The sequence below is a fragment of the Babylonia areolata genome, chromosome 7 (genome assembly GCF_041734735.1).
Source record: "Babylonia areolata isolate BAREFJ2019XMU chromosome 7, ASM4173473v1, whole genome shotgun sequence".
Classification (NCBI taxonomy): Eukaryota; Metazoa; Mollusca; class Gastropoda; order Neogastropoda; family Buccinidae; genus Babylonia; species Babylonia areolata.
Window position 1 is genome coordinate 40,170,622 of NC_134882.1, and position 17,354 is coordinate 40,187,975.

Genomic DNA, 17,354 nt, shown 5'->3' on the forward strand with positions numbered 1-17,354 from the left:
AATATGGAAGAATAAACGCCTTCTTGCTGTTAACCAAGACTCAAAGAACCGAGCCCAGGAATCGATTAGGCTCGCCACAAAAGATTTGAAAACGGAGACTGACCAGTTCAAAATCAAACAGAAGAAGGTCGAATGAGAAATTAAATCAGCTGATTGCAACGACGGTTCTACCTGTATGTGTATAGACAGTTCGATGTAAAACAGCGGATGCAAACTAGAATTTGATATGTTGGTTTAGTTTCCTGCAATTCTCTCTCTCTCTCTCTCTCTCTCTCTCTCTCTCTCTCTCTCTCTCTCTCTCAGTTATAAATCAAAATATTCTGAACTTAAATATTTACGCTGAACCATATCAGTTTACCTACCGGGACTCGAATTGTGATGGACACAACCAAGTTAACTTGGGAAGGCTTGTTTATTTGTTGCTGCTGTTGTTTGTTTTCATAAACTAGAGTGCCAAAGAGAAGGAAACAAACGTGATCACTCGCAAACAAAAACCGGAAACGTGCTGAATGTACATGATCACGACTCAACCAGGAAGACAAACACCTCAAGTCCATAAACAGCTCCAAGACAAGTCCACTTCTCTAAATTGTCTGAAAATGCAAAAACATCTTCATCAAAACTGACGACAAATTGCAGAGGGGGTGCGAGAATCACATCCGGTTTTATTTCAAGAAGGACGAGTCAGGAAAATGATTTAAAATAAGAAGCAAAAACCAACCAACCAACCAACGGGACCGACCTTCATATCCATAAACAGGAAATGGATCAGATTCTTGTTAAACGGCAGTCTGTCCCCTAAGGAACGAACAAAAACCCACACCTTGTGAGACCCCTTGCCAGAGAGAACGCTACAGCACAAAACGGAAGTGGGAAATGATGTCAACGGCCGCACCCCCCCCCGCCCCCCACTCTGCCCCTCTCCCCATATAAACACTCCAACATCTTTTCCCTTCTGCCCCCCCCCCCCCCTGGCCCCCCCATCCCGCGTCGCCTCTGTCTATATCCCCCGCTGATTCTAAATTCCAATTATTCCAGCCAGCCCCCCGACAACAGAGGTGGCCATAAGTGGAGATATTGGCCACCACCTACTCCTGTCAATCACCCGCCCCACGCATGCGCGCAGTTAGTGGGGATGTTGTCCGAGGGGCGCGGGGGGATGGGGGGGGGGGGTTAGAAGATAAAGGTTGAAATGGATCTGAAAACAAAAAGGTCAGCTCCAGATCTGGATCAGAGTTAGGTGAAGACTGGCGTCTGTGATCGAGATTGTGATCGTTCAAAGACCGGGCCCTCCCTGTTAGTCTAACGTTAAGCCTGACTTGGAGTTGATCGATGGCGGTTTCGCACGCACGCACGCACACACACACACACACACACACACACACACACACACACAAGCCAAGCATGTTCTCATATACGGCGGTAAGATCATACACAAGTACCCTGGATAACTTTCACAAAAATTATATTTAAAAAAAAATATATAACTATACAAAATCAGGTTTTGGTCAATATGGAAGAATCAATATACGTTTAACGATCACAAATTACAATATGCAATTCTAAAATGATTAGAGCGCGAATACATCTTAATCTAACACAATCGAAGGAGAAACCTGCACTGACACTGTCTTCGGTTTTACAACACCATCAGCCAAACTTTCTAAATCGTACACTATCAATACTTGCTACACACACAGACAGAAAAGGCATACAATGCGCAATGTTAATTAGAAATAAGGAACTGAAACTGGCCGACATGCTGTTTTGGTTGTGGGTCGCGCAGAAAAGCGTTCGTCGTGTTTTGTATGCTCTGGTAATAAATACATGTGGTCTGTAGAGCCATAAACGGATTTTTTTTTTTTTTTTTTTTTTTTTTTTTTTTTTTTTTTTGCTTGTTGTTTGTATATGGAGGGGCGCGGGGGTGTGAGTAAGCAATGCCAAAGGATCTTTCTGTTTTCTGTTCTTTGTTTTGTTGTTTTCATTAGTTCACAAAATGACATCTGCATATCAACAGGCAACAGATACAGCGATAAAGCAGCGATGATCAAAGTGCATCATGTGGTCAATAGCGTTAAGATCTCATCGTATGATTAAAGAGAATTGTGCAATCAACAATCGTTCACCTGAAGATCTTAGTCATCAGCCCCTTCCATATGTGATGTGCGGCTTATGTTCGAACGCGCGCGCGCGCGCGTGTGTGTATGTGTGTGTGTGTGTGTGTGTGTGTGTGTGTGTGTGTGTGTGTGTGTGTGTGTGTGTGTGTGTGTGTGTGTGCAAGTTCTTATATCGATATGCACATGTATGTCTCTAAAATTCTACTGTATCTGTGTTTGTGTGTGATTTTCGATGTATATTTGTACAGTTTAATGTACTATCCCCATCCTCCCAATATTCCTTGTGACCCCGGTAAACTTGGTAATAAAGACACATTCTAAAGCGGATGGTGGTCTGTGATTACAGCAATGTTGATATCCTTTTATTGGTAATAATAACAATAATGATAATAATACGATAAAATATAACATAATATGATACAATAGTCATCATAAGCATCATCATAATAAAAATAATAATAAAACAAAGCGAGCCAGTGACGCCACTCAGTGATCCCTGATCCCGAGCACTACTCTGGCATATATAAATTCGTCTTATTGAAAAGGTTTTCATGTTCCTACATATGCATAAACCGTAAGGAAAGGAAACAAACACTTAAGTATTTATGTATATGTCCACGCATAATTTCGAGGTAAAGCAATATTTTCTGCATTCATATGGCATGGAAGTTTGCCGAGGCTGTAAAATCCCCAGAGTTGACTGGGATATGTAAATCCATGTGTGAGACTGGATTTTCTTTATCTATTTATTCATTTATTCATTCGTCACTCATTCATTTATTTATTCATCTTTATTTTCCCTCAAGGCCAAAGTGCGTTGGGTTACGCTGCTGGTCAGACGATCTTCGTAGCAGATGTTGTATCGCGTGTTTGTATTTGTCCTAACGCAGTGACGCCTGCTTGAGCAAATGAACTCAACTGAGAGGATGTTTGTTCACGAACTTGCAAGGTTTCGTTTTTTCACGCAACCAAAATATTTAGCCATACCTATTCACACAAAATGGTTGGTTGGTGGTTGCTTTCTACCACCTCTGAATCATGAATCTCAAAGGTGACGTCAACACATGACTTGATAATATGCCGAAGGCAACCATGACACATCATGAACAGATTAAATCGAGAACGAACGCATAAATTCTGGACGACGTGAAGACAATGTTTTCAGTATGATTACTCTACATATCCAACAAAGGTTATCCTTTAGAAGTAAGCAGTCTTGTATTTTCTCTCTGTATGGTTGCATTGTGACGTCTGTTTGAATTCTATTTGTATTTGTATTTCTTTTTATCACAACAGATTTCTCTGTGTGAAATTCGGGCTGCTCTCCCCCAAGAGAGCAGGTCACTATAATACAGCGCCACCCCCCTTTTTTTCTTTTTTTTTCGTATTTTTTACTGTGTGCAGTTTTATTTGTTTTTCCTATCGAAGTGGATTTTTTCTACAGAATTTTGCCAGGAACAATCCTTTTGTTGCCGTGGGTTCTTTTACGTGTGCTAAGTGCATGCTGCACACGGGACCTCGGTTTATCGTCTCATCCGAATGACTAGCGTCCAGACCACCACTCAAGGTCTAGTGGAGGGGGAGAAAATATCGGCGGCTGAGCCGTGATTCGAACCAGCTCGCTCAGATTCTCTCGTTTCCTAGGCGGACGCGTTACCTCTATGCCATCACTCCTAATGTCGATAATGGATCGTAATTTTCAAAACAACTGAAAATAAGATAGACGATAAAAGAATCTGAGATCTCGGTTGTCTCAAGAGTGTACTGGTGTGTGTGTACCTACATAAGGTGTGAGGGTGTGCGTGTGTGTGTGTGTGTGTGTGTGTGTGTGTGTGTGTGTGTGTGTGTGTGTGTGTGTGTGTGTGTGTGTGTGTGTGTGTGTGTATGTGTGTGTCTGTGTTCGCGCGCGCGCGCATGTGCTTGCGTGTGTGTACACATCTTGCTTAATCCCTTGACAAAATTCTTCAAATTACGCGCAGGTAAATATGCTGAGATTTGTATTTGATTTAAATACAGCTTCTTCATATATCAAGATGCCAATAGGTTTTCAAAAAGCAATCTGTTCAGCTCAGTCTCTTTTTCCCCCAAATAACCGTATATTTTATGTTCCGTTCTCTCATTTGCCTGACATCATATCAACAAGAACAGACATGGATATGGATGGAAAAAAACGAAATGCCGTTTGAAACATATCCTTTAAAGGTAATAACTCTTTTGTGGTCAACTTAACACGAACGGCCATGACAGAAATGGAAGAACGAAAATGAGCTTGGGTCTTGACCGAGATTCTAAAAGAAAGCTAATTATTTTAATGTCAGTCACATACTGTCTGATACGAGTAGCAAGCTAGACCTCACGTCAGAGAAATGGGAGAAGGAAACAACATGCTGCTGTTAACCGGAATATCAAGAATGGATGCCTACAATCAGACTGGTTCAACACAACGGGTTTGTGAACTTCTGCAACATCAGAGAGTGATCCAAGAAGCCGATGTCTACGTTTGTGCCCGGTGTGTTTACACTTACACTTCTTTTGCAAAACAGCATATATGTTTAGGATGGAACTGCTTACAGTTATAGCTCGTACTGATATAATTGATGCCCCTTCTCCCTCCCTTCTCCCTCGTTCTGTGTGTGTGTGTGTGTGTGTGTGTGTGTGTGTGTGTGTGTGTGTGTGTGTGCGTGTGTTTGTGTGTGCGCGCGCCTGCGTGTGTACGTGTGTTCGTATGTGCGTTCATGCGTTTGTGCGTGAGCGTGTTTGTTTATAATACATAATAATATAGTGTTTGAGTAACAAATCAAACTTTTATCACCTTACATCTGACCGTGAATTCATGCCATGTGATTTCTATATCTTAGCGAACAGAACTGAAACACCACAGGCCTGTGGGCCTGAAGACTGGAGAAGCACAAACACAGGAGACTGGAGGGTTGATGTGAAAACGAAATGCAAGGTGCACCCAAATCTGCAGACCTCAAACAAAACCAGACATGTAGACCTCAAACAAAACCAGACCTGTAGACATCAAACAAAACCAGACATGTAGACCTCAAACAAAACCAGACATGTAGACCTCAAACAAAACCCAGACCTCAAACAAAACCAGACATGTAGACCTCAAACAAAACCAGACATGTAGACATAAAACAAAACCAGACATGTAGACCTCAAACAAAACAAACAAAACCAGACATGTAGACATAAAACAAAACCAGACATGTAGACCTCAAACAAAACAAACAAAACCAGACATGTAGACATCAAACAAAACCAGACATGTAGACACCAAACAAAACCCAGACCTCAAACAAAACCCAGACCTCAAACAAAACCAGACATGTAGACCTCAAACAAAACCAGACATGTAGACCTCAAACAAAACCAGACATGTACTGAGCATTTTTGCCGGTAAAACAAAAAGGTGAGCACCACAGCATCAAGTCCAGACAGGAATCTACCGTTCTGTACCGTTTGCAAATCACAAAAGTAACCATCACATGACACGACTGGCGACCGATGACGGAATTACCGATAAAACACAACCATACAACTGATGGAATATCAACTAGTGTCATTCCAAGATGGATGGAAGCAACAACAAAAAGAAGAAGAAAAAGAAGAAGAAAAAAAATAAATAAAAAACGGATCGATTTTCATATTCAGAAACGGACAATGGATCGGATCCTTGCCAAACGGCACTCTCTCTATCTCCAAGGGAACGCACAAGAGGCCGCGTCCTTTGAGAGAGAGGGTGGGGGTCGGGGGGGGTATGGGGGGGCAGAGACAGACAGACAGAGAGACATAGATAGAGAGAGGGGGGGCGTGGGGGACAGAGAGACAAACAGACAGAGAGACACAGAGAAAGAAAGAGACAGGCAGAGACAGACAGAGAGAGAGGGTGTGGGGGCAGAAAGACAGACAGAGAGAGAGGGGGGAGGGGGGACAGAGAGACAGACAGGGAAACAGAGAGACAGAGGGGGTGGTGGGCAGAGAGAAAGAGACAGACATACAGATAGAGACAGAGAGGGGAGAGGGGGAGGGCAGAGAACCAGACAGACACACACACACACACACACACACACACACAGACAGACAGACAGACAGAGAGAGGAGTGGGCGAGGGAAGCAAAAAAAACAAAAAGGGGACAAAATGTCATCGATTGATTATTTCCTCCAGCCCCATATACACACCCCCTCCCCCGCATGCCCCAGTCCACCCACATCACAAGTCTGCGTCACTCCTGTCTCTATCACTCGCTGATTCTAAATTGCAATTATTCCAGCCAGCCCCCCCGACAACAGAGGTGGCCACAAGTGGAGATATTGGCCACCGTCTAGTCCTGTCAATCATCTGCCCCGCGCACGCGCACAGCTCGTGGAGATGCTGTCAGAGAGTGAAAGGGGGGCTTACGGGGATGAGAAAACAAAAGGGTCATTTCCCTATCGGGATCAGAATAATGACCGAGAAGACTCTGACGTCTGTGATCAGGACTGTGTCGGGTCTGAGACAACCCGCCTTGCTTTTTGCTCTTTTTTTTTTTTTTTTTTTTTTTTTTTTTTTTTTTAACCGATCTGGGCTTGTGTCGTTAATATTCAGGTTTCATTTCAGGCTCTGCCATGCAAGTCACACACACACACACACACACACACACACACACACACGCGCGCGCACGCACGCACACACACACACACACACGCGCGCGCGCGCGCGCATTTCGTGCAATAGACGTGGGTGATTTAGCAGACGAATGAGTGTTTATAAATCTGTTATTCAGTGCTGCAAGATTTTGCAAGCTCCGGTAATGATCTCTGTGGTTAAATGGACAATGAACACGGATTGGTAAAAAACAACAACAAACAAACCAACCCAGAACAAAAAAGATTCTGTTCAGGGTTCAGTCCTCATGTCTAGCTGCTAATAGAATGCCAAGCCTGTGATAATACGGATGAGAATAATACTTGGCTGTATAAATTTCAGTCTTCGGGTCATATACATCTGGATTTAAAAAATAAAATAAAATAAATACACACACACAAATGGATTTTGTTTTCCTTATATCTTTGAACACAAAAGAGAAGTAGAAACCTTATCACTTAGAATTAAATAGTTATAATACCGGTAGAGACACCCAATCTAAGTTTAGTCAATGCACGGAGAGAGAGAGGGAGAGAGAGAGTGTGTGTGTGTGTGTGTGTGTGTGTGTGTGTGTGTGTGTGTGTGTGTGTGTGTGTATTAGAATAGAATACTTTTTATTGTCATAAAAACTTAATGTTTATAAGACACAATGAAACATAAACATGAGCATATTAAGAAGAGAAGCATTCATGAACAAATTTCGCCAGCCTTGGCTGTATTTCTGTTAGAAGGATCAATTCACTAGGCTTTGCATTTGAACGACATATATCGATTAGGAATCTGTGTCTGTAAGTATTGTACTTTGCACAATTGTCTAAAAGGTGAATCTCATCTTCTAAACTGTTACAAGTATCACACAGTCTTTGTTCTTTCGGTGTATTTTTATATCTTCCATGTTCGATTTGTAAGTCATGGGCGCTGATTCGTAACATGGTCAGTGCTTTCCTGTGTTGTGTATTTGCTGTATTCTTTAAATACGGTTCAATTTTATAATTTGTCACAGTGTTCTTGTAAAATGCTAATTTAGATGAACTGTCATGTTTCTGTTTCCAAAATTTTATATATTCATTTTCAAGCTTCTCGGATACAGCATGCTTTAATCTTTTAACACTAAAAATGAACTGATTTTTCCAAACATGATCTAATCCAGTGCTAGTTAATACATTTCTTATGAAAAGTAGCCACTGAACATTTTCATTTGTTTGACGATACATGCAGTTATATGTTGTGTATACAAGTGAATTTTGAGGAAGCTCTAATATGTGTATCCAATAGCCAATAACTTGACATATTATTTTAGGCTAATAGGAAATCTTCCTAATTCTCCTAAAACGGGGAGAACCATTGCTCTTTTATATACACCAAGTAACTGCTTACAAAACTTGACATGAAGTCTTTCATGTGGAAATTTGTTGAAAAAACAATTACTGAATAATTCGAATAAATTAAACGATACATTTCCTGTAACATCATATGGGAACCAAACTTCTGCTCCATATGTTGAAATAAAATAAGCGTTATCAAAGTATCATATAACTGACACAAGATATCAATATTCATATTTGTATTACGAAATGTTCTGAGTAGCACATGTAGAGCCTTATTTGCTTGATTTTTAAGATGACCTTGTGTTCGACTTAAGTTGCCATTTCTGTGTATATGTGTGTGTGTGTGTGTGTGTGTGTGTGTGTGTCTGTGTGTGTGTGTGTGTGTGTGTGTGCGCGCGCGTGCGTGCGTGCGTGCGTGCGTGCGAGCATGTGGTGTGCGTGTGTGCGCCCAAGCCTGCATGTTTTTGCACGCATGTATGAGCATGCTACAGCAAGTGCATCCCCCTATTGTTTTCACAGAAGCCACGGAGACGGGAAATCGATGAAAGCACGTCAGACAGAGAGAGATCGGGGTGATCCACCTGCCCCACCACCCCCATCCTCTGCCCCTTCCTCCCTTCCATTCACAAAGAAACAGAAAGGCTTTTTGTTGCAGTTTGGGGTGATGCATTCCCGCCATACGTGACTCTCGGTAAGTCCACTGAATTTATGACAGACAGACAGACAGAAAGAAAGAAGGCAGCCGCTCTTTCTGCATTCCCGAAAGACAGACATGGGCATAGAAAAGTGGCCGTCACTGTCAGAACTGAGGTCAAGCGCTGTCAGATTCGCTGATACATAAGAAGAAAAAAAAAAGAAAAAAAGAAAACCCATTGCTATCAGCCCTATCAATAATTTTCAGTTCTGTGACACAGTCCAACGAAAATGTTCAGTGTTATCCCACGTACTGACCTTGAACGAAGGTGAATGTTGAACATGGAGGTCAGGTTTTAAAGGCGGCGTTGATGTCTATTACTTTGCTAAAGTTTCACAAGATCAGTTGATTCTAAAGAGAGGAGTAAAAAAAATATGTGAAATAAAAATAAAACAAGAAACACTAACGTGTGACAATGATGGCGATAAAAGGACGGCAAAGACCGGCAATCCATCTAAGACAATAAACCTATGATCAAGTTCACTTGGAAAAAGTTCTTCAGGGGTTTCCTACCATCACAACTCGGAATCTGAAAATAATAACGGCGTCTTCCGTTGAAGAAGAAGAAGAAAAAGAAGAAATAGTAGTAATAAGTAGTAGCAGTAACATTAGCAGCAGCAATAGTAGTAAAAATAACTAAACTTTTCATACTTAACATTCGTATATAGTATCTATAATGTTCAGAAGACGCTTTTTCGTACAGTTTTGATCGCAATATCTATTTCATCATCGTGAAGTACAGTAGTGTTTTAAAATAGCTTCCATTCCGAACATCACGCTGGTTGTTATGCTGCACGCAGAACGGAAATAACATTGATGTTTTTCTCTCTCCTTTGTCCCCGCTTCCAGGAGAAACAAAGGGCTATTTCACAATCTTAAGAGGCTCTAATGGCTGTCACCAGGACAGAAGGGATGTCAGAAGAAGCCGCGCACTTGTTACTGTGGGAACAAAAAGAGATTTAAGAAAAAGAAAATAATAACCTGCTGAAATACACAGAATAATACAAACGAAAAGAACGTAATGGGGAAGAAGAAGTGTCCCTGTGGCCCCATGTATGCAACAACAACAACAACAACAACAACAACAAAAAGAAAAAAAGGCAGACAAAATTGTCACTTAAAGCAAACGCATACAAAAACGAGAAGAAACCAAGTAGAGAGGAAACAAGTTCTGACAGAGGGAATGACGATCGATTCAAGCTCACGCCCAAAAAACGATACAATACAACAGAAAATGAGTTCAAAGTTTTTGAGACCCCCATATCCAACCCCCACCCCACCCCACCCCCCAAAAAACGAAATCATAATTTTTCTCACTTCATTGAAACTTCATACAGTTCGCTTGGTTTATTAAACCCTGTCCGAAACTTCGTGGGTTTTTTGTTGTTGTTGTTGTTGTTGTTTGTTGTTTTTGTGTTTTTGCTTCTTTTTTTTTTTGGGGGGGGGGGGGTTGTTGTTTGTTGTTTTTGTGTTTTGGCTTCTTTTTTTGGGGGGGGAGGGGGGTGGTTGTTGTTGTTGTTGTCCTATTTTCTTCATATGAGGGGAGAGTGTGGAAGCGGATGGGAGGGCTGGGGTATAAGAGAGAACAATTGCGTCATTTCATCTCTGATTTTTGATATGTTGGAGACGAAAATCATTCACCCCCAACCCCCACCCCCCCACCCCAAAATCAGTAAGAAGTAGTTGGGGGCGGGTGGGAGGCGGGGAGGGCGTTGTGGGGGTGGAGGTCCTTTTTTTTTGGACGCCGAAAAGGACGGAGCCGAAGATAGTGTCACCTTCGCCAAGCCGTGCGGAGAGGGATCTGACATTATCAGCAGGTCTGTCCACACAAAAGACATTCTCTTGCCGATGGCGACTCCTTATTTGTGGCGATTTTCGTCGTCCTCTTCTTCATCCTCCTCCTCCTCTTCTTCGCACTCCTCTCTTTTCCCACCTCCTCTGTCGTCTTCATCCTTATTCTATTTCTCTTCCTTCTTCTCTTCTTCTTATCCTCGTCCTCTTTCATTATCGTCAGAGCCGCTGTAGCTGTGAACATCGGAAGTTCCTTGCAGTTGTCCTTCCTGGGCTTTCAGCTCTCAAAGACAAGCCCCGGGGTATTTTAGAAACTAGAAATGCCGCTGCTTTTCGGTGCTTCTGTGAATCGTTTTGTTTTGCTGCTGTTTGCGCTCGCTCTCTCTCTCTCTCTCTCTCCCTCTCACACACACGCACCCGCACACACACACGCACACACACACACACACACACATATATATATATATATATATATATATACAGAGCAAGAGAACTAGGAACTCAAAACATTTTTTTTCCTTGAATAAAAACGTTTTGAGTTCTCTCTCTCTCTCTCTCCCTCCCTGACAGCATGTCACGTGAATCTTTTTCCCCTTTACCTCTTTTTTATATGTAAGTAAGACAGTTCAACTGTTTTATTACTACTTGCAATGAATTTCCTTTTCATCCAGGGGGCTGGATGCTTAAAAAAAAAGTGATGACAATCAAGATTTTCCCATTACCCTCATGAAATAAATTTCGTTTCGTTTCTCTCCCCCCACCCACCCCCACCCCTCTCTCTCTACTTCTCTCTATCGCTCGCTCTCTCAATCAGTCGCTCCCCCTTCCCCAAACTTAACATGTATGATTTGCATCACTTGCTCTGAGTGTTATTGCTATTGGTTGCAGTTTTATTGTCTGCTTGAATTTTGTGATTAATGTTACGCTTTTTACACATCACGTGGAGTGTAAAACACGAGCCCTGTGAATGCACAACCTAATTACCCAAATGGATTAAATCAAGATATATTGATTGACAGACTGGTTGACTGACTGACTGTTTGACACATCGTGGTTGGTGTGACAAGGACAGGTCTATCAATGTAGCCGTAGCTGCCAAGAACAGAGGATGGCAGACTGGCAAAGACATCCCCATCTGCTTCAAGGAAATAAACTAACATTCTATGAACGATGTTTAATCAATCAAACTGCGAGGAATTCATGACCTGTAATGGATGTGGAAAGCTAAGAGATTCAGCATCAGCAGACACTGACAACACAAAGAATCCTTCAGCGACATAAAAACAGTTTATATCTCTTCAAGATCTGGGTGTACTCAAGCTAACGTCTCACGGTGGATCGATCGAATTTGATCGAAGACAGAGTAGAATTACGATAACGTCGGGATGAAAACGTCAGCAGCTCACTCGGTTGGCCTTCAACTCAAACATCCGCTCGTATTTACGATCGAGCTTTAATTGCCATGACCTTTTTAAACCCGCAGTTTAGACAGCCATCCTTAAAAATTTGAATGGTGGGTGCGTGCTGGGTACGTTCGTGTTTTCGTCACCAACTGAATCCTGACGAAGAAATAATGGATCTTAAATGTGCTCAGTTTTTTTGTTTTTTTTTCTAATCTACCTGTGTATATACATCATACGGATTAACGCATAACAGTTTTACAGGTAAGTATGTGATGGACTTGTGAGATTCAAATAAACCACACTGAAGCTCTAGTATCTTACACTCGAACACCCCAAAAGACAGTGTAAAAACACGGCAGTCGCATCCTACCTTCCGACACTGAACAGGATAATGACCTGACTCGACACAGGAATACGACCACGAAACATCTGTCTACATACCCGGCCTTCCAACTTCCAGGCTACCATCCACTCTGCACCTCCATACTTCGTCTGCAGAGCCATTCAGCGCCCGCACCCAGTGACCAGCAACAGAATGTGATCAATGCCATATTCGGACAGACAGACATTCAACACTTCAACAAGCAACACCGCTTGGACGACAAGACGAAGCAGCCGCGCGCCACCATGTTGTGTGGTTTGGACAACGCGAGTTTTACAGAAACGATAGGAATAAAACTGCTTGGGAAATTACGCCATTGTCATGTGTTTAATAGTGTAAAATCAGATCAGTAATTTATCGGTCATCTGACACGAAGATTAGAATTATCGCAATATTGAGACGTTCAACCAGATCGAGTAACATGGAAGAAAGAAGGATATGTTGCGTGCATACATTATCGTCTAATCTTTCGCTATTCACAGTTGCAACGACTCAGAAAAGCATCATGATTGTAAAATTTAAAAAATTAAATAGGCACTGACAATATAGCGCCGGATGCAAACACACAAACACGCAGGCATAGATGCGCGCACACATACAGACAGACAGACAGACAGACACACACACACACACACACACACACACACACACACACACACACACACACACACACACACACACACCTCTTCCTCCTTACACATTTCACTCCATCACGCACGCATCCTCCCATTCCGGGAGAAGATGTCCCGCACATAATTCCAGCCAGCGTCCAGATTCCTGTGCAAAGACCCGACCTGACGTGCATGCCCCTTGCCTGGTTACCGTGGCGGGGTGGCTGGCACTTGCCCCACCCTGTTATCCTGATTGGATCGATGGGAAGGGGCTGTTCCCATTTTCTTCTGGTCACGTGCATCTTTTGATCAATGACATTGACGCGGGGGGCTCTCCATTTTAAACAGAGACTGCAGCTCTCCTCCATTTTAAAACAGAGGACCTAGGAATGGCCAGAGAGGGAAATTGAAGAGAGGACAGAGCTTGGATATGTGCGTCCGTTCACGTCTGCATAAGGGGGAGAGTTGCATTTTGGCAAAGTCAGAGAGTGAGAGAACGAACGAACGAACGAACGAAATTTTTTATTTTACGAGGGTAAAGGAGTAAGCACAAAGTACTTTTTTACATCCAGCCCTCTGGGCATAAATAATAATTGGAAAAAAAGCAACAAAGTAAAAAATAAAAAAAAGCGAGAGTCAATTCACAACATCAACGTCAAAATTGCATAAGCATGTGCAAACATAACATAGAACATATGTACAATACAATATCGCGATAGATGAATAACAACGAGGACAATAGGGTAGGGGCGTGGTGGAGAGCGGAAGGAAGAATGGACAAGAGGAAGAGTAAAGAAGGCAGGGGAGGCTGACAACAGACAGATATAGTGACAGTGACAGTGGAGACAGACATAGAGACTGACAGGGGAGGAGAGAGGCGTATATATATTGACAGTCAATACATGTTTGTAATTTATAATTGATATGTGTCACATAATCACATGTTTTTCAATAAATGTGCACGATATATGTTTTTAAAGTTAGGGATGCTTTTTACAGTGTTTACATTGAGGCAGGATAATAATTCATTCCATAAACAGCCCCCTGAATAAGACAGACTAGATTTAAAAAGATCGATCCTTGGAAGTGGTACCATAACTTTATGAAGATGACGATGAGTGTTGATTACAAATTTATTCTTCAGCGAGGGGGGAGCAAATCCAGACATGATTTTGAACATAAACAGACCTTTGTTAAATAGAAGTTTTGTTTTCAGTGGGAGGATATCGAGAGCTTTATAATCAGATACAGTCAATGATGAAGATTTTAAAAGAATCAATTTTACAGCTCTTCTATGCAGACTCAATAGAGGTTTTATAATACTGTCACTCGCCGAATCCCACACTGTCGAAGCATAGTTAATGTGTGATTCTATATAAGTACTGACAAATAGTTTTCGGCAGTGAAGATCCAAAAAGTGTTTAATTCTAGACAGTTGATAGATATTTTTTGATACCTTGCATAACAGAGAAATATGATGTGACCATGACAAATTATTATCGATAGTGATGCCAAGGATTTTATGGTGGTCAACTGCTTCAATCTTGTCACCTTTGATGAAAATAGGCGAACAGTTTATGGATATATTTTGACGTTTTTGTCTTGTGATTATTAGGAATTTTGTTTTTTTAGGATGGAGACACATGTGGTTTAGTTCGGACCATTCAATCAATTGGTCAATACTTTCCTGAAGAGAAAGAGATACGATACATAGGTTAGTATGACTAGTATGAATGGTGGTGTCATCAGCAAACATTTCACATGGTGTCTTGATAGATAAGGGTAGGTCATTAATATATGCAGAAAATAAGATAGGTCCCAAAACAGAACCTTGAGGTACACCATAGTTAATTGGTAATAACATTGATTTTGAACCATTTGTTCAAGAGAGAGAGAGAGAGAGAGAGAGTGTGTGTGTGTGTGTGTGTGTGTGTGTGTGTGTGTGTGTGTGTGTTTGATATCCTGGAGGGATAATCGATCATGAGCATAAGTACGTCTATTGTTACATGTACACTGCATGCTCAGATGTAACAAATGAATAAGTCAGAGTAATAGTAAGAGAGAGAGAAAGTGTGTGTGTGTGTGTGAATGTGTGTGAGCGTGCGTGTGTGTGCGTGCGTGCGTGCGTGCGTGCAAGTATGTGATATATATATATTTTTTATAAGCACCATATGGTCCACAGCGGTTTCTCCTGTAAACGTGTTACCAGATCGATAAACCAAAGAACAAAATGAGAAGCTCTCATTCGAAACATATAGTGTACATCACTTTCCGTGAAGAAAAACAGAACAAGGAAGTAACTGTCATTTCATCGTTTTCTTCCCGATATTTTTACAAACATAAAACTGCAATTCTAGCTTGGAAAACAGACATGACGATTCTTTTAATCGCCAATGCCCGATCAAAGCGGTGGAAAAAAAACTCAATCCATGTCTCAAGACACCCCGGAGCATAGCGGTCATGGAATGTGGGACGATTTCAATGTGTCAATGCGGGACTCATGATATCTGATAGAAGTTTTTGTTTAAAATAAAACCAGATCGCCGTTCATCAACGCCCAGTTTTTCCTGATCCTGTATTTGTTAACAAACAGTGGGAAACAGACGGCAGACCAAGAAACAAAGAGACAAAAGGTACGCACCTTCTTCCACTCCATCGTAATAACTTACATGGACAGCCGCTTTCCCCTGTTTTACAGCTACAGAAAAATACCAGTAACCCGACATACACTTCCTTGAATCAAGCACATTCATTCACACTCATACTGAAGTTCACTCTGTTACAAACATACAATTTACGATGCATTACAATCATACAATGCGAACAGTCAGTTCGACTTTACTTCTCGTTTCAGCCCTAATAAGGTTCAGTGAGGTCGTCTAGATAGTAAACAATTTTTTTTTTCACCAGTTCCACGGTGGCGAGGGAACAAATGGGAATGTGAGAAAGAACCTTCAGGAAAACGTTCAGAAGTAAATTTCCAGACAGTTCAACAAAAGGGGAACAGCCTGATAACCCACCGGATTTCACACACTGCAGGCCTCAGGCGCCGATGACTTACATGTCCACGGTACCACCAGTTGCCCCAAGAGAGGGAGAGGGGAAAGGCACAGAGAACTAAGACTGAAGTTCAATGTACATCGACCTTTGGCCACAGTACATGTCAATGGCAGGTGGTGTGGTGGGGAGAGGCAGAGAAGTTCGGACAGGGGAGGGGATGCAGACAATGCTCACAGTAAAGGGCTTTCATTGCTCAGAGATTGCGGATCTTGACAGGGTTAGTCTTCCTTCCCCTCTTGTAAATACATAAACCTGCAGCGAAAAGGTACGATAAAAAACCCTCTGAAGAGCAACACATATACACACTGCGTGCGCGAGAACGAACACACACACACACACACACACACACACTCACACACTCACTCACTCACTCACTCACTCACTCACTCACTCTCTCTCTCTCTCTCTCTCTCTCTCTCTCTCTCTCTCGTCTAATATCACTCTTAGTGAACAGACGTAAAATCGATGAACATACACACACGACAGACACATTCAGAAAAATAGTGAAAGGCGGAAACAAACACAGAGCTACAAACAAAACACCCATAAAGAACAACACCCCACACACACCCAACACACACACAGACATTGAGAGAAACAGATGCACACATAACGACACAGAAATGACAGACCGACCGACAGTGACTGAGACAGACTCATGACTCAAATGGTTTGAAGTGTTTCGGCCAAAGCGTACATAACACTGGCGGTAAGTGGAGCGGTGAGTAGACGGGTGTAAATTAAATTTCCGACATAATCATATGATAACTTTACTTAAACACGAGAGAGACAGAGAGACAGGCAGAGAGAAAGACACAGGGACAGAGACAAAGAAAGACAGAGAAAAAGAGAAAGATAGAGAGACAGAGACAGACAGAAAGACGGACAAACAGAGAGGGACAGACTGACAGAGAGAAAGAGAGACAGTCAGACAGACCGACAGAGACCTAGACCGAGACAGAGAGTGACAGACAGAGAGAGAGAGAGACAGAGACAGAGAGAGAAACAGAGACAGACATACAGAGAGACAGGTAGAGACAGACAGAAACCGTGACATTCGTGTATCAGACATCCGTGTATTAACTGACAGACAGACAAAGACACAAAGAAAGAAAAAAACCACCCCCACACACACACCTTCAGTGACGAAGCGGACGACCACAGGTTTCTCACTGCCGGCCACAAAGCCGAACCCTTTCTCGAGGTCCCGCACCAGCTCCACCTCACGGGGCTCTGGGGGTTCCACGTAGTCAGGGTCCTGCCGGGGGTCCTCCCTGGTCGTGTACCGCTCTACATGGCTGAAACATCGACATCAATTAACCCTTTGAAATT

The 17,354-nt window shown here is 42.3% G+C and overlaps 1 protein-coding gene across 5 annotated transcripts in view; it reads right to left on the minus strand.

Annotated features, from left to right (window-relative positions):
* Window positions 1–17,354, minus strand: part of LOC143284028 (uncharacterized) — a 244,453-nt gene that overhangs the window by 117,519 nt on the left and 109,580 nt on the right. For all 5 annotated transcript variants that reach the window (XM_076590593.1, XM_076590590.1, XM_076590592.1 and 2 more), the window contains one exon: window positions 17,160–17,320. In XM_076590593.1, the coding sequence (XP_076446708.1) occupies window positions 17,160–17,320 (161 nt within the window). The remainder of the gene's footprint in view (window positions 1–17,159; window positions 17,321–17,354) is intronic.